Here is a 21,292-nt window from a genome sequence, read left to right on the forward strand (position 1 = left end):
GTGAGCGAGGCTGGTCGCATATGATGTACTATCCCATCGATGGTCATATGGGCCCAGGTCACCTCGACGGGATAATACATCTGATGTCAGAAAGGGGTTAAATAGATGATGTAATAGATAACAATTCAATAACGATGATGAAATAATAAAGAAGCAATTTTCCTATAAGCCTGCTTGAAAGGTCATAAGTAATTCAACCTCTTCTGGATCCTGAAAATTAGAGCCAATCAGCAAATGTAAGCATCATATTCGTTTTCAGAACTACAAAATTAGTTGAGTTTTAGGGTATGTGCACACGTTCAGGATTTCTTGCAGAAATTTCCTGAAGAAAACCGGAAATTTTCTGCAAGAACAAGAAATCCGCATTTTTTTTTTTGCGTTTTTTTTCCGTTTTTTTCGCGTTTTTTTAGCATTCTGCAAGCGTAATTAGCTTGCAGAATGCTAAAGTTTTCCAAGCGATCTGTAGCATCGCTTGGAAAACTGACTGACAGGTTGGTCACACTTGTCAAACATAGCGTTTGACAAGTGTGACCAACTTTTTACTATAGATGCAGCTTATGCAGCATCTATAGTAAAAGATAGAATGTTTAAAAATAATAAAAAAAATAAAAAAATGCTTATACTCACCCAGACATCTCCTCACCGGCGTCCGGCTCCTCTTCCTATAGCTGGTCTGTGCGCACAGGACCTTCCGTGACGTCACGGTCACGTGAGCGGTCACATGACCGCTCACGACCAATCACAGGACAGTGACGTCATCGGCAGGTCTTTCGCCGCACACCAGCTACAGGAACCGAACGGCAGCATGCAGTGGAGGCGGGAAGACATCGAGGGTGAGTATAGGACTGTTTTTTATTTTAATTCTTATTTTTTGACCACTTATATGGTGCCCAGTGCGTGGAGGAGAGTCTCCTCTCCTCCACCCTGGGTACCAACCGCACATAATCTGCATACTTCCCGCATGGTGTGCACAGACCCGTGCGGGAAGTAAGCAGATCAATGGACCCCTAGGTGTGCGGAATCCCCTGCAATTCCGCATTTTAATGAACATGTTGCTTTTTTTTCCGCGATGCGATTTTTTCGCGGAAAAAAAGGCTACATTTGCACAAAAAATGCGGAATACACTTAAAATAATAGGAGGCATATGTAAGCGTTTTTTTCGCGTTTTTATCACGTTTTTATAGCGAAAAAACGCGAAAAAAACGCGAAAAATACTGAACGTGTGCACATGGCCTAACTGTTTTAGTCTCTGAAACAATTTGGCTGTAGAACAGTGGGGTGGAAAAATAAAAATAAAGAACTATAAAATAATGTGTTTGCATAAATATGCACACCTGTAAATTAATAGTTTGCTGAAGTAACCTTTGAATTCATGACAGCTTTCAGTCTGTTTGGGTAGAAATCTATCAGCATGGCACATCTAGAAGTGGCAATCTTTGTCCTCTCATCCTTGCAGTAGTGCTCCAAATCTGTCAGATTGTGAGAGCATCTCCTGTGAACAATACCCTGTTCAGCTCAGCCACAGATTGTTAATTGAATTTAGGTCTGGGCTCTGGCTAAACTTTGATCTTCTTCTGGCAAAACCATTATTTTTTTGATTTAGAGGTATGCTTACAGTCATCGTCTTCAGTTTTTAGCAGAGGCCTGAAGGTTTTGTTGCAAAATTGACTGAAATTTGGATCTGTTCATAATTCCCTCCGCATTGACTAAAGTTCTAGTTTTAGCTCCTGAAAAGTCAACCTAAAGCATAATGCTGCCACCATTCATCACTGTTGGTATGGTATTCATTTGGTGATGGACTTTGGCGATGGATGGACTTCTAAATTATCATGGACTTCTAAATTAGTCTTAGGGGATGTGTTTACATGTTCAGGTATTTAGAAACAGTTTTAAATCCAAAGACAAAAGTATATTAAAAAAATAGAAGAATCAGCTTTTGCTTTAGTCCTCTTTAACATGGGCATATTTGTGATATTTATTTACTCCGTTTTATACTATGTTATACTACTGTATGCTACAGATACATACATTGTAGGTCATTTATTTATTTTAACTGACAAGTGTTGACTTGTGTCAAATAAAGAAGTTGAGTTCTTTGATTTAGAAAAAAAATACTTTTTCTTATTTATTATGTTGCAAAAAATAAATTCCAATATGAGTATTATAGGAAACAGATTATAAACGGTCCCTAGTGTTTTACTCTTCACCATAAATGTACTAAGGGTTGAGAATATTGCGTGTAGTGATAGGCAGTTTCTGCACCTGTCTGGACCTCATGCAGCAGAACATGGATGTATGTATAAATATGTATTAAGACTGGTTTTGGATTATCCTTAGTCTAAATAAATAATATCATATATGAAATTATTCTATAAAGTTCTGGCAATCTCCTTATATCTTCATGTAGTTTCATTAAGAAAACTCTAGCTTATGGTTGTTCATGGCCCGGCATAGAATATTCATTGGGATAAAATATGTACCAGCAACCATACCCTGCCCAGAAATACTGGATTATATAAAGGTATTCATACAAAATAATTGTAATATTATCAAGACCTAATTATATAACTGAGCTGCAAAAAATGTGACGGCAGAGACCATGAGTGGCCGCTAAGGAGGAGAAGGTTTTACTGAATTATTGATAATAATTATGAAACCTCTCTTAGAACTGGAGTACGGTAATTGCATAGTCTTCTACATCCATTAGTCTTAGAAATAGAAGACTTGTAACGTAAGACATTGTTAGCATCCCTGGAATAGGTTCTGCGGCTGGTATTGATTACTTGCTCTGCTCACTCAGGGAAGACTCCGGCACATACAGTAGTAAGTGCACCCAAAGTCTATGTATTTCTCCTTATTGCTACTGCTGTATCACTTGTAGATGGAATTATTGTACAAACTGTACATACTGGGCTCTTGAGATTCAGAGCAACATTTTGTGCATGCAAATTTTAGCATTAAGGTAGCATTAGGCTACACTAGGAAATGGACAGTTTTATGGTATGTGCACACAGAATTATTTGAGGAGTCTTTTGGAGGTCCTCTCCGAAAGAGACCGGAAAATTCACTCACAAAAATGCTTGAAACACTCTTCATATTCATTTATATTGTAAATCCGCTTGCTTTTCATATGTTCCATCATCTGAGCCTTTTTTTCCTCTTCAGGTTTGGAAAAATGCTTGGTGCCAAAAAAGAAAGTGCATTTCACTTCTTTGTAGCTGATCCAGATGGAAAATGCTCCAAATTAGACACTGTCCAATCAAAAGGCTTAAAAAAAGGCTCAGGAAAAAAAAACTCTGCAAAGCCACTTAAAAATATCTTCAAAACTGCTTCAGTAAATGAAAAACTCCTATAAGGCTTTGTTCAGACTGCTCTCTTGGCAGTAAGAACACTGCATTCAAAACTCCTATTTTCGTGGCATTTTTGTTGCGTTTATTTCCAGCATTTTTTAGAGGTGCGAAATACATGTATGCTCTAAGTACAGTACATGTTTAAAGGGAATCTGTCACCACTTTTTTGGCATATCATGTAAAAATATCATTCAATTCTGTGTTACCTATGCATTATAACAGTACTTTTGATACCCCTTGACTCCCCACCTTTGATCAATAGATACCATTTATATTCCTCCGGCGGTGTATGTAAATCTGCTCTGTCCGGTCCAATGGGTGGGGCTTATTGTCCATCTCTTTCCCCCTCCTGTCTTGCTCTACGCATTTCTTTCGGGTAATTCCTGTGTTCACGTACTGTTACCGCGCGTGCGCATTCAAATGGTCTTTCGTGTATGCGTAGTATGCTTTGCCCAACAATGGGCAAAGCATAAAATCATTATTGTGCATGCGCCGGCATACGCCATTACCTTTAGGCCCATTGGCCCGGAAGTATTGCGGCAAAGCATACTGCACACGCGCAAAAGCCCATTTGATTGCGCACGCGCTGTAATGCTACGTGATCTGTGATATTCACAGAAACGAATATGTACAGCAAGCCAAGAAGGGGGGAAGAGACGAACAATAAGCTCTGCCCATCAGACCGGACCGAGCAAATTAACATACACCGCGGGAGGAATATAAATGGTATTTATTGATCAACTGTGTGGAGTCAAGGGGTATCAAAAGTACTGTTATAATGCATAGGTAACACTGAATTGAATCATATTTTTACATGATATGCCAAAAAAGTGGTGATAGATTCCCTGTAATAACGTTAGTTTTAATCTTCAACCAGCAATGGGAAAATGTCATTGCATTTTTTGCAGCATTTCTTTTACTTTCTCATTGTTTTCTATTGGGGAAAATATGTTTAACACGTCTGATCCTTTTTTTGTTGAGGCGTATGCACATCTAATACTTTCTTATGGGTTTGTATTGTGACCTGTGACCTAATGCGACTGTAACACGGAGTCACATGTTTCCAAATGTTCTGTTCTCTGCCGTTGGTCACATGTGACTCAGTTGCTTTAGACTTGAAGGGGTTTTCAACAAAAGTTGTTTTTAATCAATAGATCGTGGAATAATAATAACTTTCACGATTGGATGTGTTTAAATAAAATGTTCCTGTGCCGAGATAATCTTATACATGTGCCCCTGCTGTGTACTGTGTAATGGCTGTGTCTGACCGTGCAGGAACATGGTCTGATCATACCACAGCTCCTGGGCAGGGGAGGAAACAAAAGAGTATACTGACATTACAGCAGGGGATCACAGCTGATTGTTTCTGTGAAGTAAAACAGGCAGGGATATGTTTTATCTCACAAAAAGAATCAGCTGTGATCCCATGCTGTCTTGTCAGTATAGTCTTTTGTTTCCTCCCGTGCCCAGGAGCTGTGGTATGATCCACATGATGTGTTCCAGCACGGTCAGTCACAGCCATACACAGTACACAGCAGGGGCACATTTATAAGATTGTCTCAGGACAGGAACATGTTGTTTAACACATACAATTGTGAAACATATCATTTCAAGATCTATTGATTAAAATCAACTTTTATTCGTGGGAAAACCTCTTTAAATACAAGTTGAATGTGACTGTGATTTGCATGTAATTTATTGGTGAAATGTTTTTTTTTTTTTTTTTTTTTTAACAAAATCACAGCTCTAAAATAGTTATTGTAGCCTCAAGTCGCAGAAAATAAACCACACAAATGCTTTTGGTTGCGTGGCTTGTTGGACAACTGCTGCCACACAACAAGTTACCTTTTTGCCTCCGCCATATTGTCAATTACAAGATCATATAAGGTGGGAGACATTTGGTTTAACCCCTTAGTTACTGGGCCAATTCTTTAAAAATCTGACCAGTGGCACTTTATGTGGTAATAACTCTGGAACGTTTCAACATATCCCAGTGATTTTGAGATTATTATTTTGTGGCACATTATACTTTATGATAATGGTAAATTTAGGTTGATATGTTTTGTGTTTATTTACAAAAATTATCAGAAATTTGACAAAAATGATAACAGATTAGCAATTTTAACACTTTGATTGATTATCCCTTTAATCCAGATAGTCATACCTTAGAAAAACATTAATAAATAACTTTTCCCTCATGTTTGCTTTACATCAGCACCATTTGTAAAATGTTCTTTTATTTTGTTAGCATTTTAGGAGGTTTAAAATGTTGCAGCAATTTTCCATTTTTTTCAAGGAAATTTACATTTTTTTGTTAGGGATTTATCCAGGTTTGAAGTGACTTTGGGGGTCCTATGTATTGGTAAACCCCCAAAAGTGACACCATTTTAAAAACATCACCGCTCCACATATTGAAAACTGCTGTCAGATAGTTTATTAACCCTTCAGGTGATTTTCTGGAATTAATACAAATTGGCATGACGGGAATGAAAAAGTGTATTTACACCACTAAAATGTTGCTAACTTCTGAACAGGTTACAACAGCCAGCAAACTCTAAGGCCGCTATTTGGTCGTGAATTGCCATGACAAACATCAGGACCACACAATCATGATCTGAGGGAGCCAATGAGGATAAAGAGGGAGCCTCCACACTCTGATGACCATTTATATGACGTAGTCACTATTGACAGCAGCATCTGAGGGGTTAAACAGATATGGACGGTGCTAACACTGACCGTGGCTGATTCAGCAAGTTGTCAGTTATAGTGTACAGCCGACAGCTGCTGGATTGTCACCTGTATGGGGAGGCTAGTCTCTTATATCTCAGGTCAGTTAAAGACGTATTGGCGGTCATTAAGGGGTGTTAATACCTATTTACCCAAGTTTAAAATGAGTGTTTTCAATGTCTGCTTTCTTTTCCTTACAGGGATGCCCTCTGCTCCTTCCTCTGCACTTATCTTCTTAGCATTATTAGTCACTGTCGTATCAGGAGAAACACAAGTGCAATTTGCTGGACAAACTGAATTTTTTGTAAATGAAACTGCGACTACAGTCATACGTCTGGTGATTGAAAGGACGGGAGCCCCTGTTAACATCACTGCAATCGTCCTGGTAAGAGAAGAGATTGCACCAGGTGTCTGTTCATTGTGACCACTTTATAGCATTTATTTGTAAGAAGTGATACATACGGTATGTACGGTATATTATTATATATGGATACAATTACCAGTCTGACTTTTTTCATTTTCTTTTCGGTGACCGTGCACATTTATTTTTCCGAGCATTACCGTATAGCGCTTCTAATGCTGAAAGTGCAGGAAATGTGTCTGCAATTTATTGCAGGAAATTGGCATAATCTCTGCTGAAGCAGGCCAGCGCCACTAATCTCTATTTAATCAATATTGACATATCACTTACTTTTAGGTTAAATACACAATTAAGGCTCATTATAGTAATATAACCAAAGACCTGTCATCATCATCTAGGCTTTCTACACACTGATTCACTGCTGAGCCGGCAGTCAGTCCGAGCCGGGGCGTCGCTCACTATGTCCTGACTGAAGCTGCGCACCTCTGTGACTGAAAGCCGTAAGTTGCTGGGAGGAATAAAGTTCATTTTCTCCCAGTAGCCGGGGTGTTGGTGCAGTGGTCGCATAGCTTTAGAGCGAGATTAATGGTGTTTTTTAACTTAGCAGGTTTTTTTGAATATTGCCCTAAGAACTCACAGGCAGGTAGTTGATAACAACATGACTGTTTTTCCCGGTGCCGATCTCAGTGAGGTCATAGACCGCTTCTGCCAGTGACTCAGCGGCTTCCGCTGACATCACATCGCCAGAGCCGTGGGTTCTCTTCTGCTCTGCTCTGTTGCCGGGGTGTGACTGTCGATGTCATGCTGGTTGTCAGCTGGCTGCCCGCTGCCTAACTGGGGGAAGCCGGCTGTAAATCAGCATGATAACGGCAGTCATGCCCCGTTAACAGAACATCGCGAAGAAGAAGAGCTGCTATGCTGATGTGGAGAAGCTGAATTGCCGGCAGGAGTGGTCTGTGATCTCTCTGACCTGGCATTTGGGTAGTTGCCTCTATTAGCATTTTTTAGGCTCATTGTAAAAAAAAAAATAAAGTCATGGACAACTCCTTTAAATGCAGCAGGTTATTTGCATAATGAATGGAAACATTAAAAGCACAGTATTTCACTACGTGGGGACATCATGGACATCATGTTTCAGCTGCAAAATCCACTGCAATGTGTATACCTATTACATGCTGCCTTTTTTGTTGCAATTTTGCAGCAGATTTCACCTATTGCTTCTCAGAGGGTTAAAACCTCAAGGAATTCTGCACAAAGGGAGGGTTTTAAAATCTGTGCCGCAGATTTTCTGACCAAATTTTTCTGCAGCACGTTGATGAAATATGTTTGTATATTCCTTTATTTAGCTAATGCTGGATAAAGCTGCTGATTTTATGCACACAAATCCACAAGAAAAAGGCCATTCAAATATGCAACATGTGAACATGTCCTAAAAGTGATTATTAAATTGTTATTCCCATCTTTATAAATGGATATGGTTGGAGTAGTGATTGTAAATACAAGCAATTTCTACAATTTACTGCTTATGACAATTTTCATCTGTTCTTGAAATATTAACACTTGTTTATAGCTCGTTCCCTTGGCGACCGACCACCGCTGCTAGACAGCAGAACATGCATAGTGCTTTCAAGCACTTTTCCATGGAGCTTGTAAGCACTGTTTAAAAACAGAAAAAGATTTGGATGCTGATACAGTTGAAAGCAATGATGGAGGAGGGAAGCCATCCACTCCCTCCCTCATCAGTATCCCTGGACGTCTGATATCTGATGCCTCAGCGCAGTGGGAGTGATGGCGTCACTAGATGATGCTCACTGTGTGGGGATATGCAGCTCTTCAGATCACACGCTGAGGAGACCGTAGAAGCTAGGGACAGAGAGAAGGTAAGTATTTATTATTTCTTTTAAATCAATGACTACATTGTGTGCTGCATTATACTATATGGAAGCCTATTATTTAAATGGAAGTTCATTATGCTATATGAAGTGCATTGGGAGCGCATTATACTATATGGAGGGCATTGGGGCCGCATTATACTGTATGGAGGGCAATGGGGGAGCATTATATTATATGGAGGCATATTATACTATATGAAGTGCAATGGGGATGCATTATACTATATGGAGGGCAATGGGGGTTCATTATATTACATCGAGAGCAATGTGGGGCCCATTATAGTATATTGAAGGCAATATGGGGTCATTTTAATATTTGGAGGGCTTTTTGGGTGTTATACTATATGGAGGGCTATATGGGGACTCATTATACTATATGGAGGGCTATATGGGGCCCATTATACTATATGGAAGGCTATGTGGGGGCCATTGTACTATTAGAAGGCTAAGTGTGGGGCCATTGTAATATTTGGAGGGCTACGTGGGAGCCTTTATACTTTATGGAGGGCTATCTGGGGCCATTGTAATATTTGGAGGGCTATGTGGTAGCCTTTATACTTTATGGAGGGCTATCTGGGGGCTATTATACTGTTTGCAGGGCTATATGGGGGGCTATTATACTGTTTGCAGGGCTATGTGGGGCCATTATACTATTTGCTAGGCTATGTGGGGCCATTTTACTGTTTGCAGGGCTATGTGGGTGTCTATTATTCTGCTGTGATAGAAGGCTTTTGTGGGTGCCGTTATACTGTTTGGAGGATTAGTGGGGCCATTATACTGTATGCGAGCATTCATACCGTGTGAAGGTTTCGGTCTATCATACTCTGTGGCTACGCTTGTGTGGGGCCTTTATGCTGTTTGGAGGGCTGTTTGGGGGCTATTATGCTGTGTGGAGGGTTGTGCGGGGCCATTATGCTGTTTGGAGGGCTGTTTGGGGGCTATTATACTGTTTGGAGGGCTAGTGGGGCCATCATACAGTGTGGAGGGTTGTGTTGTGACCATCATACTATGTGGATCATGTGTTAAGGTTGTCATACTGTGTGGAGGGTTGTTTTGGTGCCATTATACTGTTTGGAGGGATGTGTTGGGGCCACAGTTTTCACAGTTGGGGTATCATGCAGTGTTGGGTCACCTTACCTTGCCAGGGGGTAGAGTCACCTTACTGTGTGTGTGGAGAGTACTGTGGAGGAATTCACTGTTGAGATCATAGTGTGGCACTTTTGTTGGCATCCTACTTTATGGGGCAATGAGAGGGGAATCTCGGGGCTTTAATAGTAGTAAAATGACTTTGTTAGGGCTGCAAAGCTCTGAGATATGCTCTGCTGTGACCCAGTTAGATTTTTTATTCTATTTATGCCCCTAGTAAGGGGTTTGTAAGCAGTAATATGTATGTGTTTGTACTGCACTATCCTGTAATATACTTCTGTGAAGATGGAAATAACTCTTTAATGGCCACTTGGTTTTACAGTTAAAATTATTGTGTACCTGCATAACAGTGCAGCCATTTAACAATCAAACTATGCAGACATGTTTTTGAGGTGCATATGGACTCTGGTATAAAGATGTAGAGATCAGTTTCAATCCGACAAAACACCAGAACGCATTCAGACCAGTGTTATTCTAAGAAGCATTCACCATGTTGAAATTTTTCCTCTGACCAAATTGGATCCATTATTGGATCCCAGTTGGCCGTGAAAGTCAATGAGTCCATGGGAAACATTGGACTGCACTCGGATGTCATCTGAGTGCAGTCTGATTTCTGCGGAATAAGAGAATGGAGAAGATGGTGAGAATCGGATCACCCTATTCTCACACTCTGATCATACTTTGATTGAATTTGATGACATTACATAATCAACCCAATTCATCTCACAAAATTAGAATATCATCAAAAAGTTAATTTATTTCAGTTCTTCAATACAAAAAGTGAAACTCATATATTATATAGTCATTACAAACAGAGTGATCTATTTCAACTGTTTCTTTCTCTTAATGTTGATGATTATGGCCTACAGCCAATGAAAACCCAAAAGTCATTATCTTAGTAAATTAGAATACTTTATAACACAGCTTGAAAAATGATTTTAAAATCCGAAAAGTTTGCCTACTGAAATGTATGCTCAGTAAACGCACTCAGTACTTGGTCGGGGCTCCTTTTGCATCAATTACTGCATCAATGCAGCGTGGCATAGAGGCAATCGTTGATGGTTTGGGGAGCCATGTCATCTGCTAGTGTAGGTCCACTGTGTTTATCAAGACCAAAGTCAGCGCAACCGTCTACCAGGAAATTTTCATGCTTCCCTCTGCCGACAAGCTTTTTGGAGATGGAAATTGCATTCTCCATCAGGAATTGGCACCTGTCCACACTGCCAAAAGTACCAATTCCTGGTTTAAAAACAACAGTATCACTGTGCTTGATTGGCCAGCAAACTCGCCTGACCTTAACCAAATAGAGAATCTATGAGGTACTGTCAAGAGGAAGATGAGCGACACCAGACCCAACAATGCAGATGAGCTGAAGGCTGCTATCAAAGCAACCTGGGCTTCCATAACACCTCAGCAGTGCCACAGGCTGATCGCCTACATGCCACGCTGCAAGCCATAATCATCATTTACAGAAATAAACACTTGATATAGATCACTCTGTAATGACTCTATCTAATACATAAGTTTCACTTTTTGTATTGAAGAATTGAAACAAATTAACTTTTTGATAATATTCTAATTTTGTGAGATGCACCTGTATATGCTCTTGTGACCCTGACCTCTCGCTAGGGCTATATGGAAAGTTTTTGAAGTGCAAGAGTATAATGGAGCTACAGCTGCAGTCCAGCTGAATACAGTGGGGCTCATTTAGTAAAGCTGTCTCTTCTAAATGCAGACTTAAAATAGACAATCTTAATATTGCAACTTGGCGCATCTTTAGTATGTTTGGACTAAAGGAGAAAATTATCCATGATATTCCATTTTTTGGCTTCAAAAAGTTGTAAATGTTATCACATTCTGGAATTGTGAAAAATCGGTTCTGGACAGAAGTGTTACATCCAAATGTATCAAATACTGAATGTCACTTTGATAAATTTGGTGCAACAAACAGATACGCAGTGGCAGACAATACTGGCTTCAAAAATTATTATTAATTCCCCCTAAGTGTACATCGTTTTTTAGTTGTCTTACTTTGGTCCACAAAGTTGCAATACTTTTTTGGTGCAATTGGGGCACACGGAATCACAGTTAATCTACAATAGTTAATATCCACTTTCTGTTCTGAAAGGCCATGCCCCCTTCCTGAGCATGGAAAAATGTGCCTCGATCTAATTTAAATCACATACATTTTAGACAATTTTTTATATTAACCAGTAATTCTGACCCATATAGCTAAGTCAATCAACCCCACTGAGTTGAGCGTAATCTTAAAAGGGTATTTTCATGTTATCAAATTGATTTAGTTAGCATGAAAATAAGCACGTTTGTAAATGTTCTATCTGTTGTCATTCTCCTGCTATAAGAGCTTTTATCTTAGATAGTGTACAGCTTGTTTCCAAGGAGCTCGGTAACCAGAGCCTGGCTGACTGTGCACAGAAGTTACATTCCTGGATAGAAGATAACTCCTAAGATATCATCCACCTCTCTCCATTCCGTTCATTTCTACACCATAGCATACCTATACTCTTGTGCTAATATCACGTGATATATGTTTTTTCTATAGCCTTGCTCAGTGTGTAACTTCTTTCTTATCATTTCTACATAGTAGATAGCTGCTCACCTCCCTCCCTCAACCTTTCGGCTCCTGACAAGCTGCTGTTATAAATCTTGCAAAAAGACCAGCTCCCACCATCAGCACTTGTTAGAGCAGTTCTTCTATTCACAGCTCTAACTTTCCTGAGCCCTGCACTTGCTCAAAATACAGTGATAGCAGTATAGTCACAAACCACTGATAGCAGAATGTGATACAGTAGAATGCTAAATCACAATACAAGTTCTGAGAAAAAGGAGAAACGATAGTGTATCACCTGCGCTTGTGTATGGAAGCTAAATAATCCCCTGAGAATAATAATAGGCAAATAAGGCTTTCAATAGTTGTACATAAGTACTTACTAGGTACCAATACAGTGTTGTGGCTGCAGATCTTTCATGTACTGGGAGTCCGGTTTACCGCTGCAGGGTGGTGAGATCGCTGAGAGTCCGGTTCACCGCTGCACAATAGTGAGATCAGGGGAGCTAGACTCACTACGCGTGAGTCGGGTCTGGTAAGAGGACGCGGGAGTCATACGCGCCCGCCCACTAGCTGTGACGTCACACTGTTACTACGCCCCTTCTCAACGCCGCCACCGCTTCAGCGTTGCTTCCGGCCGGGGCACGCTAGAAGCTGGCAGCTTCCACCTGACTCCCGCGTCCTCTTAGCCTTATTTGCCTATTATTATTCTCAGGGGATTATTTAGCTTCCATACACAAGCGCAGGTGATACACTATCGTTTCTCCTTTTTCTCTCAGCTTACAGGGTACGCACAGACCCTGTTTTTATCACCAGCAGCTATTCCTTATTCCCCGCTCCTCCTCCTCCTCACCTTCCATTCTCCGAGCGCCAGTGTATCCCCCCTTTGTTTCTACAATACAAGTTCTGCTAATGTGACAGCTCTGCTACTGGTGAAAACGTCACCGAGGAGGAGTGCCTACCCCCAGAAACCAGGAAATAGGAAAATTACAGAGCTGTGAGCTGCTCAAGAGACAACTTGAGAATTCCCCTTTAAGCAGCTTTTTATCAATAGTTGAAATTAATCAGTAGCGCTAGTAAAAAGTCTCTGTTCACTACAGACCTAGGACTGTATTCACACGTGTGGTCGCATTGTGACCAGGGTGCAGTTTTTAGGTGATCTTTCTTTTCCATCTGTGTGATATATTATAAGCTATTGTGAATACTATGTCTCTCCTTGTAAACATATTTCTTTTACTTACGCATAGCTACAAGAAGAAAATACTGGAGACTTTATAGCTATTGCTACTGCTGCATTCATACCCGACTGGGAGAGAAATCGGACCGTCTACATTTCTGTGTGCGATGATGACTTGCCAGAGGCGGACGAGTTATTTCATTTCCTTCTGATATTACAGGTTAGTAGAAATAAAATATTGAGTTATGCTTAGCACACATACAGCCAAGAGATGCTCTATACAATGGTCTGCTGGCATCAGGGGCTATCACCACACAAATATCAACATTTACATGTAGGTTGTCAGATCCATCAAAGTCATTTATTTATCTTTGCACTTTGGGTCCCTGGAATTTCTGAAGTGCCTCCAATCTGTCATCAAACTGCAGCTTTTCTGAGTCTTTGGAGCAGTTATTGTAGAATAATATGATAAATAGCCTTCATTCTGGGGCTGTGATAACAATGGCTGCTGATGAATATTCAGTACGGTTTCCGCCTTTGTCCGGTCCCCAAAGGGGTATGTGCACATGGAGTTTCATCAAGAGAAATCCATGTCAGAAATTTGCATGGTTTTCAGGTGTGATGTGGTTTTTGAAGCTTTTTTTTTAAGCCTGTTGACTTTAGTGTCAACTTTGATGTGGAATCTGTATTAAAGAGGCGCTTCACTTCATTTATTTGCTGCGCAATTTTTTAAAACCTCATTGGAAAAAAAAGCTTGTTGCATAAACATCAATGGGGTTTATTGAAATGAATAGAAAGCTTAATAAAAATGCATATCCTCAGAACACAGGATTTGGCAGTTGATTGATCGATTATGTGACCCCACTGGAGCTCTGGACAACCCCCAGATATCTGCCTCCCGTAGTATGAAGTACCGCAGATCTTCCGGGGGATTAGCCCTACTGTTATTCAGACGAGCTAATCCTCCTTTTTTCTGTGCAGAATCCATGGGAATAAGTAGTGTACTTCAGATTTCTGCTGCAGATTATGATCTGCAGCAGCAGCAAAAATTCAGGTGGAAATTTTCTGTTGCATGTGAAAAGATGCAATACATTAACTTGCATGGCATTGCAGAAAAATGGCACGTATTTAACCCTTTATGGCCCCCTTAAGAATTCCGTATAAAACACATATGTGAAAAAATGGTATGGGTGTCATCAGTGTTTTCCATCCCTGTGTCATTCATGTGTCATCTGTGTGTCATGTGTGTCATCTGTCATTTGCGTGTCCTGTGTGTCATCCATGTGTGTCATCAGTGTATCATCTGTGTGTCATCTGTGTGTCATATGTGTGCCATGTGTGTCACCTATGTGTCATCTGTGTCATCCGTGTGTCATCCATGTGTGTCATCAGTGTGTCACCTGTGTGTCATCAGTGTGTCATGTGTGTCATCTGTCATCTGCTTGTCATCTGCGTGTCATGTGTATCATCTGTGTGTCATCCATGTGTCACCCATGTGTGCCATCAGTGTATCATCTGTGCGTCATCTGCGTGTCATGTGTGTGTCACCTGTGTGTCACTCGTGTGTCATCTGTGTGTCATCTGTGTGTCATGTGTATCATCTTTGTGTCATCCATGTGTCATCCACGTGTGCCATCAGTGTATCATCTGTGTGTCATGTGTGTGTCATATGTGTGTCATCCATGTGTCATCTGTGTGTCATGTGTGTCATCTGTGTGTCATCTGCGTGTCATCCACGTGTGCCATCAGTGTATCATCTGTGTCATGTGTGTGTCATATGTGTGTCATCCATGTGTGTCATCTGTGTGTCATGTGTGTCATATGTGTGTCATCTGCGTGTCATCCACGTGTGCCATCAGTGTATCATCTGTGTCATGTGTGTGTCATATGTGTGTCATCCATGTGTGTCATTTGTGTGTCATGTGTGTCATCTGTGTGTCATCTGCGTGTCATGTGTGTGTCACCTGTGTCACTCGTGTGTCATGTGTGTGTCATGTGTGTCATCTGCTTGTCATTTGTGTGTCATGTGTATCATCTGTGTGTCATCCATGTGTCATCCACGTGTGCCATCAGTGTATCATCTGTGTGTCATCCATGTGTCATCCACGTGTGCCATCAGTGTATCATCTGTGTGTCATCTGCGTGTCATGTGTGTCATATGTGTGTCATATGTGTGTCATCAATGTGTCATCTGTGTGACGTGTGTGTGTCATCTGTGTGTCATCCATGTGTGTCATGTGTGTCATCAGTGTGCCATTAGTGTGTCATCTGTGTGAAATCAATGTGTTTACCATCAGTATTTTTCCGGTATGGGTAGAGAAAGAATTAAATTACAAAGAATCTCCTAGACTTTGCAATGTGAACCATGTACAGCACACGGACACTTGTGACAACATGGCCTCTTTTAGACACTGATGTACCTGCATTGTTTTTGCTATAGGAAGACCCTTCATTATACAGGCCGATGGTGTCTTACCTGAAGCTTCTTTTCTTAAATCTTTAGAGATTTTGCCGCCTTCTTCTTTTTTTTTAACATCTTATATATAAAACAGTGGTAGCAGAAGACGGTAACGATCACTTCTTTTAATTGCTTCATTGCTTTCAAAGCCTGAAGCAAATAGAAGTGACAATAGATGGAACATGCACATCAAGTTATCTTGACTGTTTCAATGATTTCTCTCTCTTCTGGCATGATATATATGAGAGAAATGATGCCCCCCTGAACCCGTCAGTATCTCCGCCATCCCTTGGTCCATCCTGATCAGTCCCTCGCCCAGAGTGATCTTCCTGGAAACTGGAAAAAAAATGGCAGGCACATGCGCGGTGCACCCGCTGAGATCTGCCGGCCGGTACCCGGCAACAATAGGACATTTTTCCTATTGGTTCCTTTTGATCACTGTAATAGACCCTATCATAGTGATCAAAATTAAAAAAAATAGTAAACCAAACCCCCCGTTGTCGCCACCTTAGTTAGATAAAAATGATAAAATATATATATATTTTTTCCATTTTTTGCAGTTGGGGGTTAGGGTTTGGGTTTGGGCTATGTTAGGGTTAGGGGTGTTATGGTTAGAGTTGCGGTTAAGGTTAGGGGTGGGTTTGGGTTGAAGTTAGAATTTTTTCTTTTTTCTAAAGTAAAAAAAATGATGATATGAGAGCTAGTTTTGAGTGCAAGTGCGCTCTATTCAATTTTGCATCGAGTTCTCAAGTATGCACGGAGTATCGCGGATCCCCATGTTTTATTTTGTGTGTCTTATAACCTCGAAACATGCGGATCAGGCACCCACGATATTCAGTGCATATCCGATCACCTGATACAAACTGAAGCAGCGAGCACTTGCGCTCAACACTAATGACGACATATTCAATATGACAATCTAGTATTATCAAATTCTGTGTCGTACTTGTAGGTTCAAAATGCTAATTATACCCCTGAATAAAATCCTTGAGAGGTGTTGTTTCCAAAATGGGGTCACTTGTGTGGGGTTTCCACTGTTTAGGCACAACAAAGGTTCTCTGAACGCGACGTGGCGTCCGCTAATTATTCCAGCAAAATTTACATTGAAAAAGTCAAATGGCACTCCTTCACTTCCCAGTCCTGATGGGCACCCAAACAGTATATTTCCCCCACAAATAAGGTATCGGCGCATTCGGTAGAAATTGCACAACAAATTTAGTAGTGCAGTTTCTCCTGTTACCCTTGTGAAAATGAAAAGTTTGGGTCTAAAGTGAAAAAAATTAAATGTTCATTTTTTCCTTCCACATTGCTTGAGTTCCTGTGAAGCACCTGAAGGGTTAATAAACTTCTTGAATGTGGTTTTGAGCACCTTGAGGGGTGAAGTTTTTAGAATGGTGTCACTTTTGGGTAATTTCTGTCAAATAGACCCCTCAAAATCACTTCAAATGTGATTTTGTCCCTAAAAAAATTTTGTACATTTTGTTGGAAAAATGAGAAATCGCTGGTCAACTTTTAACCCTTATAATTTACTAAAAAAAAAAAATTGTTTTCAAAATTGTGCTGATGTAAAGTAGACATGTGGGAAAATGTTATGTGTTAACTATTTTGTGTGACATATCTCTCTGATTTAAGAGCATAAGAATTAAACGTTTGAAAATTATGAAATTTTTGCCAAATTTCTGGTTTTTTTTCACAAATAAATGCAAGTCATATCGAATAAATTTTACCACTATCATGAAGTATAATATGTCACAAATAAACTAGAAACGTTTAACATTTTACGGCCCCTGAATATTTTATTCCTTATTTCTTTGGTGTCAGTAATAGACTGTCAGTCTGTGATTAATGGTCTCCTAAATACACTCATGCACATCTTCCCATGGGTGCATGACACTACTCCATACTGTTACCCTGGACTGTTTGCATTGTGTCTCCTTTCTTCGCTCACTTGGGAACATTACTTGACATGGGAAAAGTGAAGCATGCTTTGTACATGAACTAATTATTTGTTGTTCTTTTGTTTCCAGAATCCTCCACCGAACACGAACCTCGGAGCTCAGAAAGTCGCCACTGTCACCATACTATCCAATGACAATGCCTTCGGAATTATCTCTATCAATATGGTAGGCAGGCTATATTATTGTTAGATGGAGTACATGAGAAATCCTGATCTACAGTATACATTATAAACCAGATGCTGGGATTCCTAACATTGCCTTTAAGTTTTGTTGAAGTAGTCAAAAGCCTTTGATTGCAAGAAATCAGGCTCATTGGGAGAATGCATCAAGGAATACGCAACAGTTTTAGTATTTTTGGAAAAATTGTTGCAATGTGCAACTTTATGCTTTTTTACGTCTCTCTTACCACTTTTTAAAAGTGGGTATCATGCATGAATGGTTAGTGACGCAAATAAGGTTTAAGCCAGACTTTCTAAAACAATCGCAAAAAGAGTCACAATTTTCATATCAGTAGGTTTCCAGAACAAAGTGGAAAAAAAAAGCTTGTGCACATAACCTTACCTTTAGTTAGATATTAGTTATATTTTGGCTGCCTGCAGCCACCACCAGGGGAGACTAGAAGCTATTACTGTTTATACATTAATCTCAAGAGTGACACAGTTTATGGGAAGACCTAAGGCTCTGTATACATTGCATTTATCAGCCACATTGCAGGTACATTGCCTTGAAAAAGTATTCATACCCTATGAACTTTTCCACATTTTTTCTGTTACACCCTGTGACAAGGTCACTGGTTAAATACTGAAGAAGAGAAATGTGTCAGTGAGGATGTTAGCCACAGTGATATGAATCCGGAAAAATGCTCCAACACACCATGTGCTGAGATGGGTTGGTCGGCCATATTAAGAGCTAGGTTTTTGTTGACAGTGAAGAGTGGGTGGGAGACTGTTCACCATATCTCTACCCCCAGGGTGTGGTCCAGAAGGTAAAGGTGGAGCCTTTGAACACATTCAGTGTTCAGTGTGTCTGGAGATGAGATCTCCAGAGCTGTGCTCCTGTTAAAGAGAACTGAATCTTGCTTTTGTTTCCCTCAATGGGCAAATCCCCGCAGCCACACAGACTGTACTGTATGCTATTTTGTTTTTCCCGTTATGCCAGAAGTTACCTAGTTTTGGACTGGCTTATGCAGTACATTTTTAATAATCCAGTTGAAAACTTAAACGGAAAGTGTTCCTGTGTCAATCTGTTTAAGCAGCCGAGTGTTATGATCCTTAGTGGGATGCATTAAACACTTTTTGGGCCTGCTATACTGTTATGATCCTTAGTGGTTGAGGATCACAAATTACTCCAGCTAAGTAACAAACATAGGACAAGCTCTAGGGAGGTGGCAAACTGGACTGACCGCAAATCTGAACCTATCCAAACACACTAGAAGTAGCCGGTGAACGTGCCTAAAAATCCTAGACGTCCCGAGCCAGCCTGAGGAACTAACTACCCCTAGAGAGAAGGAAAGACCTCTCTTGCCTCCAGAGAAATAATCCCCAAAGCTATAGAAGCCCCCAACAAATAATAACGGTGAGGTAAGAGGAAGGCACATACACAGGGGTGAAAGCAGATTCAGCAAATGAGGCCCACTAATACTAGATAGCAGAAAATAGAAAAGGGAATCTATGCGGTCAGTAAAAAACCCTTACAAAATATCCACACTGAGATTTCAAGAACCCCCGCACCAACTAACGGTGTGGGGGGAGAAACTCAGTCCCCTAGAGCAACCAGCAAGCAAGGAAATCACATTTTAGCAAGCTGGACAAGAAACATGATAAATGCTGATAATCAAAAAATAAACAAACAAAAACTTAGCTTGTCTTGGAGAGACTGGGAGCAAGGTAGTCACAAGGAATCTGAAGAGCACTGAATACATTGATAGCAGGCAAGGAACTGAGTATCCAGGTGAGCTAAATAAGAAACCAACCAAGGATAACGAACCAGCTGATGCTGCCAACCTGCAGAAAGACAACACTACACAGTACCGCTTGTGACCACTAGAGGGAGCCCAAAAATAGAGTTCACAACAGTACCTCCCCCTTGAGGAGGGGTCACCGAACCCTCATCAAGACCCCCAGGGCGATCAGGATGAGCCGCGTGGAAGGCACAAACCAAATCGGCCGCATGAACATCAGAGGCGACAACCCAGGAATTATCCTCCTGACCATAGCCCTTCCACTTAACCAAATACTGAAGCCTCCGTCTAGAGATACGAGAATCCAAAATCTTCTCCACCACGTACTCCAATTCGCCCTCGACCAGCACCGGAGCAGGAGGCTCAACAGAAGGAACCACAGGTACCACATACCTCCGCAACAAAGACCTATGGAACACATTATGAATGGCAAACGATGCTGGGAGATCCAAACGAAAAGACACCGGGTTAAGGATTTCCAAGATCTTATAAGGACCGATGAAGCGAGGCTTGAATTTAGGAGAGGAGACCTTCATAGGAACATACCGAGAAGACAGCCACACCAAATCCCCAACACGAAGTCGGGGACCCACACCGCGGCGGCGGTTGGCTAAGCGCTGAGCCTTCTCCTGTGACAACCTCAAATTGTCCACCACATGGTTCCAAATCTGCTGCAACCTATCCACCACAGAATCCACCCCAGGACAGTCAGAAGGCTCAACCTGACCCGAGGAAAAACGAGGATGGAAACCAGAATTGCAGAAAAAAGGCGAAACCAAAGTAGCAGAACTAGCCCGATTATTAAGGGCAAACTCGGCCAATGGCAAAAAAGTCACCCAATCATCCTGATCAGCAGAAACAAAACATCTCAAATAAGTTTCCAACGTCTGATTAGTTCGCTCGGTTTGGCCATTAGTCTGAGGATGGAAGGCCGAAGAAAAAGACAAATCAATGCCCATCTTAGCACAAAAAGTCCGCCAAAACCTGGACACAAACTGGGATCCTCTATCAGACACAATATTTTCAGGAATGCCGTGCAAGCGAACCACATTCTGAAAAAATAGAGGAACCAAATCGGAGGAAGAAGGCAACTTAGGCAAGGGCACCAAATGGGCCATCTTGGAAAAACGATCACACACCACCCAGATGACAGACATTTTCTGAGATACTGGAAGATCCGAAATAAAATCCATGGAAATGTGCATCCAAGGCCTTTTCGGAATAGGCAAAGGCAAAAGCAAACCGCTGGCACGAGAACAGCAAGGCTTAGCCCGAGCACAAATCCCACAAGACTGCACAAAGGAACGCACATCCCGCGACAAGGAAGGCCACCAGAAGGACCTAGCCACCAAATCTCTGGTACCAAAAATCCCAGGATGACCCGCCAACACCGAAGAATGAACCTCGGAAATAACTCTGCTGGTCCATCTATCCGGGACAAACAGTCTCTCTGGTGGACAACGGTCAGGTCTATCCGCCTGAAATTTCTGCAGCACTCGTCGCAAATCTGGGGAAATGGCAGACAAAATCACTCCCTCTCTGAGAATACCAGCCGGCTCAGAAACTCCCGGAGAGTCAGGCACAAAACTCCTAGAAAGTGCATCAGCTTTCACGTTCTTTGAACCAGGCAGGTATGAGACCACGAAGTTGAAACGGGAGAAAAACAACGACCAACGAGCCTGTCTAGGATTCAG

At 41.2% G+C, this 21,292-nt stretch overlaps 1 protein-coding gene across 1 annotated transcript in view; it reads left to right on the plus strand.

Annotated features, from left to right (window-relative positions):
• Positions 1–21,292, plus strand: part of ADGRV1 (adhesion G protein-coupled receptor V1) — a 742,217-nt gene that overhangs the window by 54,302 nt on the left and 666,623 nt on the right. Inside the window, exons 3-5 of the mRNA XM_077289021.1 lie at positions 6,278–6,462; positions 13,293–13,442; positions 17,708–17,803. Of these exons, the coding sequence (XP_077145136.1) occupies positions 6,278–6,462; positions 13,293–13,442; positions 17,708–17,803 (431 nt within the window). The remainder of the gene's footprint in view (positions 1–6,277; positions 6,463–13,292; positions 13,443–17,707; positions 17,804–21,292) is intronic.

The sequence above is a fragment of the Ranitomeya variabilis genome, chromosome 1 (assembly GCF_051348905.1).
Source record: "Ranitomeya variabilis isolate aRanVar5 chromosome 1, aRanVar5.hap1, whole genome shotgun sequence".
Taxonomy (NCBI): Eukaryota; Metazoa; Chordata; class Amphibia; order Anura; family Dendrobatidae; genus Ranitomeya; species Ranitomeya variabilis.